Source organism: Pavona decussata, unplaced genomic scaffold (assembly GCF_977016875.1).
Source record: "Pavona decussata unplaced genomic scaffold, jaPavDecu1.1 SCAFFOLD_338, whole genome shotgun sequence".
Taxonomy (NCBI): Eukaryota; Metazoa; Cnidaria; class Anthozoa; order Scleractinia; family Agariciidae; genus Pavona; species Pavona decussata.
Genome location: NW_028145726.1, coordinates 155,707 through 170,705, shown reverse-complemented (window position 1 = coordinate 170,705; position 14,999 = coordinate 155,707). Strand labels below are relative to the sequence as shown.

Here is a 14,999-nt window from a genome sequence, read left to right as displayed (position 1 = left end):
TCTAGCGGAAGCATCTCAAAGAGTGATGGTAGCAGTAGAAGCAGTGCCAGTAGCACCGATTCTCAAAGAGAGAAACGCTTGTTTATCACGTTAAAACCGAACGCTCGTCAAACTTGCTACATTTTTACGCGCCCTATGCGAGTACGGGTGAAAGGCTCAACGTAAGTGATCATAACTTACCTTTAAGAGCTCCAAACTGCATAGACTATACATGCAAATGACGTAAAAAAGTCCACTTTGTGGAAAAAAGAGAAAGCGAAACACCACAGCAAAAGAAAGTACAGTTCGACATTCTTTTTTTCAAAAGAGTAACACTTCAGAAATTATCAATAGACTCAAATTAACCGCCTTGTTCAACGTTATAAACAGCACCGCGGGAAATAACTGCTCAATACTTTTAAATTGCGTAGTCGGCACCTTTTTATGATTTCGTACACGGACTCAAGAGTTAGAACCACCTTGCACAGCGTTATAAACATCAAAGTAAGGAAATACTGACGCTGTTTTTAACTGCTTGGGTTTTTGTACACAGAATTTAATAAGTCGCTGAAAAGGAAGAACACATTTCAAACTTAACGTAATATTTTTGTTCTGTGTTTTTGGCGCGTTTGTTTACCTTTGTTGAAGTTTCATGAGCAGATAAGCTTACTTTTATTCTTTTGGAAACAACGCAACTGTTTTAGACCGTCTTGATAACCTGAACCTTTCAACTTTAACTTGTATTTGAATCCACATCGCGGTTGTCTTCCCTTTTCCGACCGTAATTTTTCGCGGCCATCTGCGGTACATTCTTAAACCAATTTGTTTTATTTTGGAATATGAAAGTGCAATAATATTTGATCAACGGTAATGTTTTTACCTTTTGCCGAATCAGAAAATTCAATTCGAGGTATAGTTTTTGTATTCTTGCCTGGCTCTAAATTTCCGATTTCAATGATTTTTTTTTTCGATTTTGGATCGGTTTTGTTTCCTGTTCCTTGCAAGGCTTTATTTTTACGATGTTACAACGATTTAGGCAACAGTAGCTTTAAATTTTACTCAAATATGGCGTTTTTTCTCATTTTTGTCCCTAATCGATATTATTTAGCGGCAGTAGACGAGCTTAATAATTGACAATAAGCCGTGCGGCTCTTCTGAAGTAAACCGTCACAAATTTGAATCGCCCTCCGACGGCTCGTTTTATGTCTTTTTTTTTTCTGGCTGTTTGGGACACCAAGGCCCAACTACACGTTGATTTCCTATTACTTCATCACTTCTATTCGACTTTTTTTCAAATTCTGCTTTTGTAGCTTTTGCTAGTAAGGTTTCCGTGCAGACGTTATCGTTTTTCAGTACAATGATAATGTTTTTCTGCTGATACTCCAGTCAGTATATGACCCTTTTATGGTCATCATCAAACTAATTGCAACATAATTTTTCTCAACTGCATGCATTATGGAGCGGTTCCCTTAGTAACGTAACTAAAAATTTACCCCGCAAAGCGTTACGTGGAGTTCTCTTGTCTAAATTTAAGTTTCAAATTTTTGAGCTCTAACCACAGATTTCGCAAGTTGAGCAAAATCGTTATTTAAACAATCAAAGCGCTCTGTGAGCGAACTCGTAAATTAAACAGGTGAATGAAGTGATATTTGGGATTATGTCTAAGGTTATTTGCTTCTTTGATTTTCATACCTAGAGCATGAGCAACAGTTGTTCGCTCATGAGCAAAGAAACACCGCTGTGTCCGTCCTAATGTACTCCAACCAATATATTTCATACGCTGGATAACGTTATCCGCTGTTGACCAACTGGGGCCAGGACTTAAAAAAAAAAAATATGACGGCCTAACTGCACAATGCTCTGCTACTCGAAACCACTTTCTAAACAAGTGCACTGCGCTTGTCCGCACGGTGTTGCCACATCAGCCTAAACTTCGAATGTCACCCAATGGATATCAGTCCTCGTACCCAAACGCTAGCCTAACATTTTTCAAGTGTCAATCCATTCCGACCTACTCTGTCTCTGGGCAGAGGCACTAATCGACAGTTTTATTGCACTGGGGTGATAATTCATAACAAAACTAGACAATTATTTTCTTGTTTCTGTTGAAAGACCAAAACATGTTTGGCTTTTGAAATTACATTAAATTCGTGTAATACTTCCCCTCTAACACTGGCCCCAATATCAACAAGCACTGAATTCTCCTCACACGTACACAGACATTTGTTATGACAAACGTTGGGAGAATTTGTTAAACATCAGGACGTCAAGGGTGATCATTTGCCTTCTTCTCATAACCTGTTTCTATCGCCAATTAGTGATGTTGTTGGAAGAATTTTGATGCAGGTCACTGTTGGGTTTTAAAGGGTTATTTGAATGATCACGCTTTAGGATTTCGTCCACAGGCTCAAAATTTAGAACCATCTTGTAAAGCATCTGTAGTAGTACTAAGGGAAACTACTGATCAGTGGCTTTCATTTGAATGATCGCACTTTAGAATTGCGTCGACGGACTTAAAGGTTAGGACACAAACAAAAGAATTCAAAACGAAGATGATTTCAGACAGATTCAACGCTTGGGAGCCAAATGTTTTCTCGCGCATCCCTCTTACTTAGTCAAGAACTGCGTATTGTTATATAACTGAAGGTGAAACCAGTTGAGTGCGATTCAAACAGATAAAAACAGCTTCCTGAACTCTCCGACAGTATTTGAAGAATGAATGAGGGAATGATAATTGCAGATATATACGCAACTTAAACAGTTGCGAAAAGAAAGCCTGGAAAAAAAATCAGGCTTGAACGGGATTCGAACCCATACATAACCTCTGCGATACCGGTGCAGTGCTCTACCAATTGAGCTATCAAGTCTGTGATAATCATTCACTATTTCTTTCTTCCGCAGTTCATATGCCTGAATTTTCATATATTCACTCTTATGGTATTACTCTTATGGTATTTGAAAAAGTTCGGTAAATGATTTCAAAGTGCTTCTCATCAACGCGCGCATGCGCCTGGGGTGACATAGTCCCTTTAATTTTAAATTTCGTTCTGTTTGCTTCATAGTCCGCCGTTGCCGTCAGATCTCTCCGGGCCGAACCAATACGTGGATTATGTCACTACCTCTGCTTCGCCTGAGTCTTTTTCTGAGCCGTCCATCGCTCCATCAAATCCAAACAAGTCAGGAGAGGACATCGATGGCAGGTAAGCGAAATTTGAAATACGTTAAAAACGGGTCTGCTTCGCTGAGAGAAGCTGTCCACTAGGTCGAATTAGCCATCAGCCGTTTGAGTGAGATTTTATCAACGAATACTTGGGCGATTTTAATGCGATTTCAAATCGTTAACTACCGACAATTTTTGCAGCCATTTTACGCTGAGCAAGTTTTGATTTGCGGTGACGTTATTTTGGATTTTCGTTTGGAAACGCATACTTTTTGATACGTTTTCGCCTATCGTCGACGCCCACACTAAAATGATCAAAACCGCTGATGAAAACGGGGACTTTCGAAAACGGTTTGATAAGTGGACCCTTTTGAAAACGTACCGCTTTGAAAACACTTCGTTTTTAGTGTGGACAGGTGAAAACGGGACTTGTGAAGACGGTGGTGTAAATAGCGTCATAAGACATCGGTTCCAGTCCAAAAAACGCATCATTTTGTGCGGGACCTAAATGTGGTTCTCCTCCGGAAAGGGCAGTAGGAGGGTCCTTGGTGTGCACCTGCTCTTAGCGCAGTAAAACCGCATTGATTCGCGGGAGATTGGAAATTGTCGTTTACTTGCCCGAGCGATTCGAAATGGCTGCAAAAATCGCTACGAAAGTCGCCGTAACGCTCCCTTTCGCAGGTTATTTGCGCTGGGATCTTAGGTGTGAACGTTAAATTTTTGCGACGGATTTTTAGCTTCTCCAGTTTTGATAGAACTAGCAAACTGTCTTGCACCTCCTCCCCCCTCAACCCCACTAATAAAATATCCTTTAGTTTTAAAAATGTAGTTATGGAAATGTTGTTTGAAAGAAGACCTCTCAAACGTGATTTGAGTTAACGTTATATTATTGCATTGCATTCTTTCGTCAATCTTGGTCTATATGTCACAGGACTCTGGAATAGTAAGGAAAAATGTTTCTTGTGGGACGTTTTTGAGATTCTCGGTCTGATGAATATCGCTTTCCAAAAGTATTGTGTTGAAATCCAAGCAAAGCGCAGCAAAGCATTCTTCTCATTTATTCATTCACTGCGCTATCATCCAGGACGTCGATAAAATTTTGGGACCTGAACAATCTATTGAAATCACTGATCGTTTTGTATGCACGTCCGATAGTATTATTTATTACATAAGATACATCTTACGCATAAAGGTTTACATTGGTGCAAAAAATCAGTGTTATGGCCTTGCTAAACTTGGAAATATTAGGCGTTAAAAATGACGTTTACGGCAAACGGCAAATGTGGGATATGACCACGTGACCATATTTGTCCTATATTTGCCGCTTTTTGTTTTCAGTTTTTCTGTCAAATCGAGAAGTTTTGCGTTAGCATCAAAGGCCAGAATTAGTTTCCACAGACTATTCTCATCTTTGTACTCTTTATTTCAAGAAAACATAAACGCGAATCGCACGTTTGCCGTTTGCCGTAAACGCGATTTTTAATCTCTCGAAATGTTTCGCAATTTAGCCACGCAAGAGACATATGTCGCGGACGCAAATGTGAAAAAAATGTTCTCAGTGAATCAGGTCAAAAACCGCATGCTTGCTTCTCAGAGGAAGATTTTGCTTTCGCGAAATGTGTTTCTCACTTTTAGCTACCCTGGGGCAACAGTCTGGTGGCATCAATGGGCCTAGTTTAGCTAGGCCCTAAACCACGCCGCCATTGTTTATGTTTGTAAAAAATGAGCCGTGAAAACAGAAGATGCCCAGTCACAGCATGCGCTAAATACAAGACAACGACACACCTGCTAACCTTTTCTATTTTTTCCTATGTTTTGATAAAAAGGGCTTTGTTCATAATTAAACGTCGTATTAGAAATTGGCATGGAAAAAAAACCCAAACGGCTATTGGTTATTTCTCTGTACGCATCGAATCTCTTTTGTGAGTGAATGAAATTTTCTTACCAAATGAACACAAAGCTAATATTAGAAGGATGTTTTGTCGCGGAGTTTTCCTGCTTTTATAGTCAGGAAGCTTTCAGTTAATTTCCTTGGAATGGAAATTAAAAACGGCGGAAGCGACATAGAAATGTGTTCTTATCATGAATGTGAGCAGAGAGAGTCTATAGCATTGCTGACAAGACAACATTATTCATAAAATAATACACTCAGAAATAGTGCAAACGACATGCACACATACTTCTTTAAGTTATTAAAATATTGCGTTTGCATGTGTTTGGGAAAATCTGAAACCTATCGCCTGCTAAGTATGATCTCCTTGCCGTGTTTAAATCTTTTAAGTCGTTTGACGCAAATTATTTCTATATCCTTCAAGAATAATAATAAAAAATATACACATTTCTCTGTTATCAAACGAGCGCGTCGCCTATAAGAAGAAATATGCCTTTTTTTATATTCCGCCTTCTTTTAATTTTGTAACACAAATGAAAAATGTTTTCAATGTTTCTTGGAAATAAAAATTTGATCGTTTTTCAGTCTTTGCTTGTTAGCTTGAATTCCCACCGCGTTGATTGACGTAATTTTCCCTTGACGTGCTTCGTCCAATAAAACGAGCGGTACACATATTTTTTTAATTGAATGAACTTATTTCTTTTTTAGAGAAAAACCGATTATGAATATGTAGATTTGCTTTATTAGCACCTGAGTAAGTGCGATGCTAAATACACCAAAATATTATCTCTTCTTGATTAAGTCAAAGAAGCACTTTCAAGACTAGTTCTCCGTGCACTGACCATAGCGATATTTTCCTCTCGTGCACGACACCCATATTTACCACCATGCCCAACGAAAGTTCTCTTCCCACTTGCCGTGAACACGCATTTTTGTTGTCTAATTCCAGAATGGACGATGAACACAAATTGATATCAAGATATGCGGCCAGGTAAGTTAATAAAATCCGTATTTCATGACTGGGCTATATGCTAACGAAGTGGGGTTGATGAAACCGATGTTTTCATCCTTAAAATGTCGCGGTTCGCTTGGGTTACATTTTACGTCGAAAAACACCTGAATGTCATTCGGTCAACATCAGTCATCTAATTATAATAATTATTTTTTTGACGTCGTTCCGGCTTTCACTGTCAGCTTTAGCATTTTCGCGAGTGAATTTCTGTCGGGAGATATTAATTCATTATTGAACTGCAGGTATATACCTTCAAAGTTATTTTTGCGTTGCAATTATATTTTTTGTCTTTGTAACACACGTGTGAAAATTTTATCTCCTGTACTTTGAAACCACGGCTATCCAGCTGGAATTCTTTGGGTCGTTTTTAGCTAGAAAGCCAAATCTGTGATCAATTCTTCGGTTTCGCGTCCTGTCTATGTAGATTCAGATTTCTCCTTAGTCTTCCAGCTTAAATTCGGCAGATTCAATCTCTTCAAGACAAAGAAACGTTCCTGACAATGTTAGCTTCAAGTTCAGAACTGTTAGCACACGGTTCACCAAGGCGGTTCGCGCTAGTGTTGGACTCCATCCACGTTAGTTGTTTCTGGTGCTTTCATTGCCAGCCATGGACATCTGTTACCCTCTAGCAGATGATTTCTATTTTCTCATTACCTGCCTGAATAAAAATCTATCGACGTCGTAGGGAGAAAGGAAATGTTTATCATTTAAATTTGAGTGTTTATTACTTTAAGAGTAAAATAAATATGTGGTCTTTGCGTTATGGTGAAAGGAATGTCATCCATTCGCCATTCATAGCGTCTTAAAATAATTTTCTTTTTTACCTTAGTTTGTCATATCTTTTTATGGTTTGTGCATTTATCTCGTTTCCGCAAAATGAGAAAAGATGTTCTTAAATTTTGCATGGTTAAACCACTCCTTTACTACAGCGTTAGTATGGGGTCTGGCTGTCTTTACAATATCTGATAAAAATCTGTGCCATTCTAAAGTGACGATTTATTTTTCTCTTTTATTGTTTTATTGTCTTCGCGGTAAATTGAATGGTGTTCATCATAATACAGCAATTTATCCGTTCATTAGATAAGAACTTCGTCGCGTCCTTTTGGGATAATGATTTCCCAGTGTTTTAAGCTTAATGGAAAACTTTTCATCAGTTCACAAAAAAAATGGCATATGATGATTTTATGACTAGACAGAAAATTTTCTCCTTCTCGAGCATGTTGAAGAAATGTTTTTGTTCATCTACCGAGCAGCACTGTCCGCTTGACATATTTTTTGTGCTGTACAAAGGGATTCTGAAGGCTGGTTTCCATATGATCGCGGATCACAGATCGCAGATCACAATAAGGTCTGTGATCGTCTGCGATCATATGGAAACATACTTCTGCGATCGTCTGCGATCCTGCGATCACGATCGCAGACAATCGCAGAAGATAGAACCATGTTCTATTTTCTGCGATCGTCTGTGATCGTCTGCGATCATATGGAAACATACTTCTGCGATCGTTTGCGATCCTGTGATCACGATCGCAGACGATCGCAGACGATAGAACCATGTTCTATCTTCTGCGATTGTCTGCGATCGTGATCGCAGGATCGCAGACGATCGCAGAAGTATGTTTCCATATGATCGCAGACGATCGCAGACCTTATTGCGATCTGCGATCTGCGATCCGCGATCATATTGAAACCGGCCTTAAGTTTTGCCGGAGTATTTAAAATGAAATTCCAATTTGTGGCCCTTTGGTTTAATTGAACGGGCGACTTTCCTGCGCGCTGTTTGTTATGTTGTACAAACTGGTTTTAAATTTTGAGTTGTTGAGTGAAATCCTAAATTGTGATCATTCACATGAAAGCTACTGAGCAGTGCTTTCCCGTGGTGGTGTTAAATATGCTGTACAAGGTAGTTCTAAGTTTTGAGTCTGGATGAAATTCTAAAGTGTGACCATTCAAATGAAAGCGGTACTTTCCCGTGGTACTGTTTATTATTCTGTACAAGGTGGTTCTAACGTTTGAGTCTGAGGAGAAAATCCTGAAATCTGACCATTTAAATGAAAGCTACGGAGCAGCACTATCATGTGGTCCTCTGTAGTTAGTTTGAGTCTCTGGGTGAAACTCTGAGATGAAAAGCTGTACTTTCCCGCTTTGATCTTCGGTTCTCAATTTCGCTTCTTAGGCTTTTTTTTTTTTTTCTTTTCTTTTCTTGTCACTTTTTTATCATTGAAATGTTTTCTCATCCAAACACTTATGTCAATCTAAATATCCCACTCCTTGACAACAACGACTTCTGTCAAATAACACAAAGTAACACTGTTTTAGACCATCGCGATAATGGAGCAGCACTCGTGTTGATTAAAATCATAATTTGATCAATTTCATCGCCGAATTGTTTTATTTTGACTCCAAAACAATGCTTTTCAATTATGGCCAGCTTTAAAAATCAAATCACGGAATAATTCTGCTTGTGTTTCGTGGCTTTTCCCGCAGCTTTGGATAGGCCACATGCTAGTTTTCTCACACCCTTAATTTTTCCCATTCCGCGAAAAACCAAAATAAAATTAGCTAATCAGCTGCATTCGTCCATGAAAGTAATTTTCTCGCCTGGGGCGTAAATCTGATTTATAAGCAAATCATTTTCTAGATTTGCCGCTGCTGTGTGTGCACCTCTTTGATTCATCAATGATTTTTTCCACGCTTTCCCGTCGTCTTATCTTTCATTTCTTTCTTTCCTGTTTATGTATCTCCTCTCACAAATGGAAGGCTCTCCGCGAACTCGGTAAGTGTTTTTTTTTTTCTTTGTAGTCAGTTTCCGATAAAATGAAATTAAAAAGAGGAAGTGTACGGCCTTATCTAAGTTTAGTGATCATGTTGTTATTCAACTAAGAAGTCGTTTTGTTGCGGAAATTATAACTCGTAGGAAAAACTTTCTTGTGAAGTGTTAATTGTCTCATGCCTGGTCAAGAAGGCGCAGTTGTTAGTGGAATTGCCTGTTCGTTAAACCGCGCGAGAAGGAATTCAGCGAAGTGTCTCGGAATCTCAGAAACATTGAGTGGTTTAGAATTAAAGGGAAGTATCACGCGAATTTGATGTCATTTCAAAACCCAAAAATGTTCGTCTGTCAACAGAAAAATAAACAATTGTCAAGTTTGTTATAAATTATCACCCCAGTGCAATAAAACTGGCGATTAGTGCCTCTCGCCAGAGACGGAGGAGGTCGGAATGGATTGAAACTTGAAAAATGTTTGGCTAACGTTTTTCAAGTTCTTGCATTTTTGTTTCCCGCAAAATGCGCTGGAACAGAACACGTTTTGTTCCTTTCAAGAATTGAGTCGCTTTCTTTCCTCTCGTTCTAGAATTATTTTACAGCTAAGTGAATGTCTTATTTCACCATTTTTAACCAAAGTGGTAATAAAAAAAAAAATAAAAAGAAAGAAAACAAAAGTGAAATTGTTGCTTCTCAGACTCTCAGTTTAGTCGCAATAGAAAGTAATGTTCTCACAGCGACGTCTCTAATTTTAGCCAGTCCTTTTAAGTTTCGAAAGAGACAGTTTTTAAACATTTAATTTTGCCATCATAAGTGTGTATTCTTGTATTTATAACGTTTCACTTGGCGCCCATTGCTTTTGACTGCTGTTTTTGTAATGTTAAAAGTGGCAAAGAATTTGTAATTGACCCAAAGATAAAAAACACATTTATCATGACAACACAGCAACAGTATGGTTATTCTCTTTATAAGGACCATACCATTGGGAGTGATTTTAACCCTTTAATCCCTAATATCGAAGAGCAAATTCTCCTATCTTGTCCCCATACTTTTCTTATAAAAGTACTAGGGAGAAGTTACTAAAAGAATATTCACCTTGGGCGATCATATCCTTAATTGTCCTAACCTAAGGAGTTGGAAACGCATTGTTATTACAAGGAGAAATTTGATGCTGATCACTAAAGGGTTAAGGGCATTCTCAGATGACCTGTGTAAAGTTAATAATGCAGTTTTTCACGGAGAGTTTACGGGGATTTCATTGGGGTAAGTTTTAAACGGAGCAGAATGCATGTGAGCACAAAGGGGCAAGGTTTTTTCAGAGGGCAAAAATCATTCCATTCAATAAAGTCTTACGTAAATGCTGCGAGCGTTCTCGTTCCGCGCTATCGTCTTTAAACGGTCATTTGGAACTTAGAGATTCCTGCTACTTCTGGAAATCTTTTACAGTAGCCTTTAACATGTGTGATCTGCATAGAAATTCTCCTTAGTGTTTCCCTGCAGTTTATATTTACTGACTAGGAATATGTGATCCGCATAGAAATTCTCCTTAATCTTTCTATACATTTGATATTATACTGATTAGGAGTATTTAGTTATTTTACTCTTCCGATCATATTCTTGATTCTCTTGTGCTGTTTGCTTGATTGTGTATGTATGTTTTGAGGAGAAGTAAGACGTTGATCACTGTTGCCTCTTAGCGTCAGAAACCTGCCAGCAAGGTGAGCAAGTCATCAAGCCAGATGAGTATTGACGCCAACAAAGAACAGCGAGAACTCATGCAAACCCTGCAGAATAAGAACAGGTAGGTTTTCTTTCTTTTAGAGCTTTTTTCAGGAGAGCGTGCGAAGTATTTTCGCGTTTGCTCTTGGTTTTGCTTTACGTCGCTCTCTGATTGGTTAGCAGAATTCGCGCCTATTTCTCAACCAATGAGAAACAACATGAGAACCAGTCGTGACTTGGTCGCACGCGTTTTCCCGCGCTTGGCACCGGCGACATGTATTTGCTTCGAGATCTCATTTGCTTACTGTACTGTTTACGTCTGTTGATATTGGCTATTGTAATTACTTTAATATGGTTGACTTTAGGACGCTCAAATGATAACCGCTTTATAGGAGAATCAAGTGTTACTTTCTAAAGATAGGTTAAAAGGGAATGCACTTGAATTAGGGTGAGTAAAATTAAATATCGCTGATTTTTGTCTTTGGGAGGTTTGGGAGAAGGAAGTCGAGTAGAGCGGAACAAAGGATTGTAGGTCACACTCTGTGGTTAATCATTTCAGTAAACAAACATTTCCGCCTTAAAACATTATTGCACGTCATTCATTCACAAAGTTTAGGGTGTGTAGGGCAAGTTGATGACTCCAGCGTCATCTTGGATCTCGGATGGGATTCAAATCTGGTGAAGAAACAAATTATAGACACAGTAGACCAATTAAGCGGACTTCATATCTTCTCAGCAGGATTCTAAAGCGCTATTTACGCGACCGGTTTTTACGCGCCGGGTTTTAGCTGTGATTTTGTGGTGACTTAGAGGGCTTTTTCAGATCGCCAACGTGTTAACTACTGGTGATTTTCGCTGCAACCATAAAGCAATTCTGTGGCATCATTCACCACTTTTTCTCACCTATTCAACCTTCCATAGGCTTCTTCTCAAGGAAATACGACGCCTGCGAGACGAGCACGAGGAGGCATCGAGATCAGCGGCGCAGATCGCACAAAACCCACAGCTATTGGCCGAGCTGAAGTTGCTAAGGCAACGTAAAGATGAACTCGAACTGCGCATGTCTGCCCTCCAAGAGAGCCGCCGCGAACTGATGGTGCAGCTTGAGGGACTGATGAACCTGCTCAAAGTAAGTTACCCGTATGTTAAGGCTCGGTTTCCCGGATGATCCCACTCAAAGTAATTAGTGAAGTTTTTCGTACGCACAGAAATTACTTGTATAAATGTGCTCAAAGTAAATTAACTGTGTGGACTTGCTCAAAGTCACTCAAATGAAAATTTCATTGTTCGTATGTTGGTAGTTAGTTTCACGAAATTAAAATGAAAGTCAGGATTTGTTGAAAGTCGGTTATGCGCATGAGCATGTTAAAAGTAAGCTTCCTTTATCATAGAAAGTAAGTTTCCCGTATGAATTAAGCACGCTCAGTTACCCGCAAGAAAGGGAACTTTACATAGAATCCAGTTTAAAGTAAATTACCCGTATGAAGGCAAGTAACTTGATTGGTTAAGAAGTTGGTTACCCATATTAACCTTTTCAAAATAAGTTACCCGTATGCTGGATATCTTCAAAGTGGGCCACTCGTACAAAGAGTAAATTAAACCGCTATGGGTGCTTTGACCGTGTGTGCCAATGGGGGCTATGTGCTTGTTATGTTAATCGTACACGCTGTGTTTAAAATTCGTACAAGAAGAAAGGCTTTAAATCGTCGACAAGTGCTCTATTAAAGACTCAAAATGAATAACACTTGCGCTATTTTGTGGTATAATCACACGTTTGTTTAGCTTTCTTTATACTTGCCATGTTTGGCTTTCGGTTTGTCATGCTTTTTGCCAGCTTGCTAAAAGTAACGCTTTTTCTTGCGGAGGGGGCTGGTGAAGGTATGGTGATGTCACGCTTCTTGTGAGAACGAGCATAGCGCTCATCGTTAAGTCACGCTGTTTCCGGGTTTGCGATATAGTAGCGCTTCTTCTGGCTTGCGAAGATTTCAAGCTTTTGGTTGTTTTGCTTTGTGGTCACGCTTGGCTCGTGTTCTGTGTCGTCTTGCTTACGAAAACTGTCGTGCCTTGCGTTGCTGGTCGGTATAGAAACGGCTTTGTTGGCGTGTACCCACTATCAGTTGTTTTGCGCAAAAGTCACGCTTTCTTGCTGGAAGGAATGGGAAGAAAATATCTTTATTTTAGCCGTGAAAAAACAAATGAATTGTCTTCACAGCGAAAGGAAAAATGGCAAGCAAAGACTTGGCTTGACTGGAAACACAAAAGACGAGGCAAAAGAATGTTGTTAAAGCTAGTTTGAGAACTGTGTCAGTTGAAAAATGTTGTGTAATGTGACGCGCGGTTTTGATTGGTTGCGTTGCATCAACACGTTGAGAAGTCAACGTAGCATTTTGGCGTTAACAAATAAATATTAAAAATGGCTGCCATTTGCTCATGTAACCTGGTGCAAACGCTCGACGAGAGAGCGAGGGAAAATTCGAAAATACTCCGTCTTGGTTAACCCTTGGCTCGCCGACTTCTGAAAAGGTCAAATTCTGTTACATCCCACCCGCGTTTGCGCCAAGTCAGTAGGTTAACAAAAGGCAGCTAGGAAGTAAACGACAAAGACATCTTGCCAGCAGAATCTCCCTTGACTCGACAAAGGAACGCTCTGCTAGCAGGGTGTGAAATCGAATACCCCGTTTGTATGTTTTTAAAACTGTATCAGGGTTTTAAATACCGTGTAGCGTTAAAACTGTGGGTAAATGGGTGTGTGTGGAAGGGGGGGGGGGGAGGGGGGGGCTGCTCTCCAAATTGAGGATTTGAGGGATTTATGGAATCAAGTTTTCAGAGGTTTTCGGAGTTTCAGAAAAATGATTTTGCGGAGGGACTTTGTGGCTACACGTTTTTTTAATCCGCAAAACAACAGTTAAATTTCACTTCATTTAATCTGGGCTGAAAGGCATCATGATTTTCGATCCAATCCAATTAATATTCATGCAATAAAGATACCTAATTGGGCGGTTACAGTTAGTTCATTGCCGTGTAGCATGTTTCGTGTATCCTGTTTCGCAAAGGATCAGTCCTCGTCCACACGTATTCCGTTTTTACAAAATTTCTTTCCACACGCTTAGCGTGGACAATCACTTCCCTTACAGGGATTGAAAGCAATTTATTACCATTTTTGTTAACACCGCCGAGCATATTTCTTGCAGCCATTGCTGTCGAACACTGTCAAATCCGTATTAGGCTCTATTGTCATGTAATCCAATCGACACTTGAGATTTCAAACCAGGCCACGGTTGAAAGATTACAATAATCAATTCAACGTTGCAAGTTTGAAACGAATAGTGTGGTTTGTTCGAGATTATTGAATTCAAAGTTATTCTCCGATTAAAACGCGGATCGCGCCAGGTAGTTTCATAGTGAAATGGTAACCGTCTTATGCAACATGATAAACGGTACCACAGGAAAGCACTGCTCAGTAGCTTTCATTTGAATGGCCATACTTTAGGTCTTCCCTTACAGACTGTAGAGTTCATATTCTCATCTATTACGGCATTATAGACAAGGGTAGACTACGAGCTTTCCCTTTCCGTTGTAAAACAAGGGAACCACGCGAACGCGCGCGAAAATTTCCTCTCGCGTGTCGCGATTCCTCGCGGGATGCAATTTTCGCGCGAGATGCGAGGTTAGGTCGCTTTACTTGGAAAACATGAAAGTGCAGCCTGATTGTTTCACAACGTTGGTGTTTGTAATTGTTGCTCGTGAAACTGTATTCAGTGTTAACAAGAACGGAACAAAGTGGATGAACAGAAAGTGCATATTTAATACGAAAGATTTCTGTATTTTGCGGCGTTTCTTTCTAGCTTGTTAGGAATGAAAAGGAAAATAGGAGAAAAGGCAGTTTTTGACTATGTTATCCATACGTTTGTTCGCAACCCAATTCATTTATACTGGAATTTTATTTTATCGTATTCCTTTAGATTCCAGTGACAGCTAAGAACATACTAAATTTGCGACATTCTTGCGGAAAATTCAATCTCCAAATTTGCACAGCTTTTATTTCTGTTTTATTAATCCACTTTGTTCTGTCTCTTGCAGGCAGAAAACCTCTGAACCGGAACACAAGACTGGGACCAATAAACACTTTTCAGGGTTAACTGGGTTGTTAAAAATCCTATAATTTCTTCAACTCGCGGATTTAGCCTCGCATTCATGGTTGTAAGGGGAGGACGGAGAAGAATCGGGCGCGCGCGAAGCGAGGGAGCACGAGGGAGAGAAGAAGGGAATCAGTCGCGCGGTGTGGAGCAAAAAGAACGGCTCCTTTTTCCCTCTCCCTCGCGCACCCTCGCTTCCCGCGCGCTCTATTGCGCTCTAACCCCCCCCCCCCCCCTCCCTTCTAGCGCCTGCCATGTAAGGCTATTAGGATTCGATATGTTGTTAAACGTGACGGTTCCTATCGACTTTAACGACTTTTATTTTTATGTTTGTTTGC

The 14,999-nt window shown here is 39.7% G+C and overlaps 1 protein-coding gene across 1 annotated transcript in view; it reads left to right on the top strand.

Moving 5' to 3' along the window:
- LOC146453314 (dystrobrevin beta-like) overlaps positions 1 to 14,999 on the top strand; it is a 50,471-nt gene that overhangs the window by 18,144 nt on the left and 17,328 nt on the right. Inside the window, exons 14-18 of the mRNA XM_085096768.1 lie at positions 3,042 to 3,179; positions 5,980 to 6,021; positions 8,803 to 8,818; positions 10,504 to 10,607; positions 11,447 to 11,654. Coding sequence (XP_084952894.1) covers positions 3,042 to 3,179; positions 5,980 to 6,021; positions 8,803 to 8,818; positions 10,504 to 10,607; positions 11,447 to 11,654 — 508 coding nt within the window. The remainder of the gene's footprint in view (positions 1 to 3,041; positions 3,180 to 5,979; positions 6,022 to 8,802; positions 8,819 to 10,503; positions 10,608 to 11,446; positions 11,655 to 14,999) is intronic.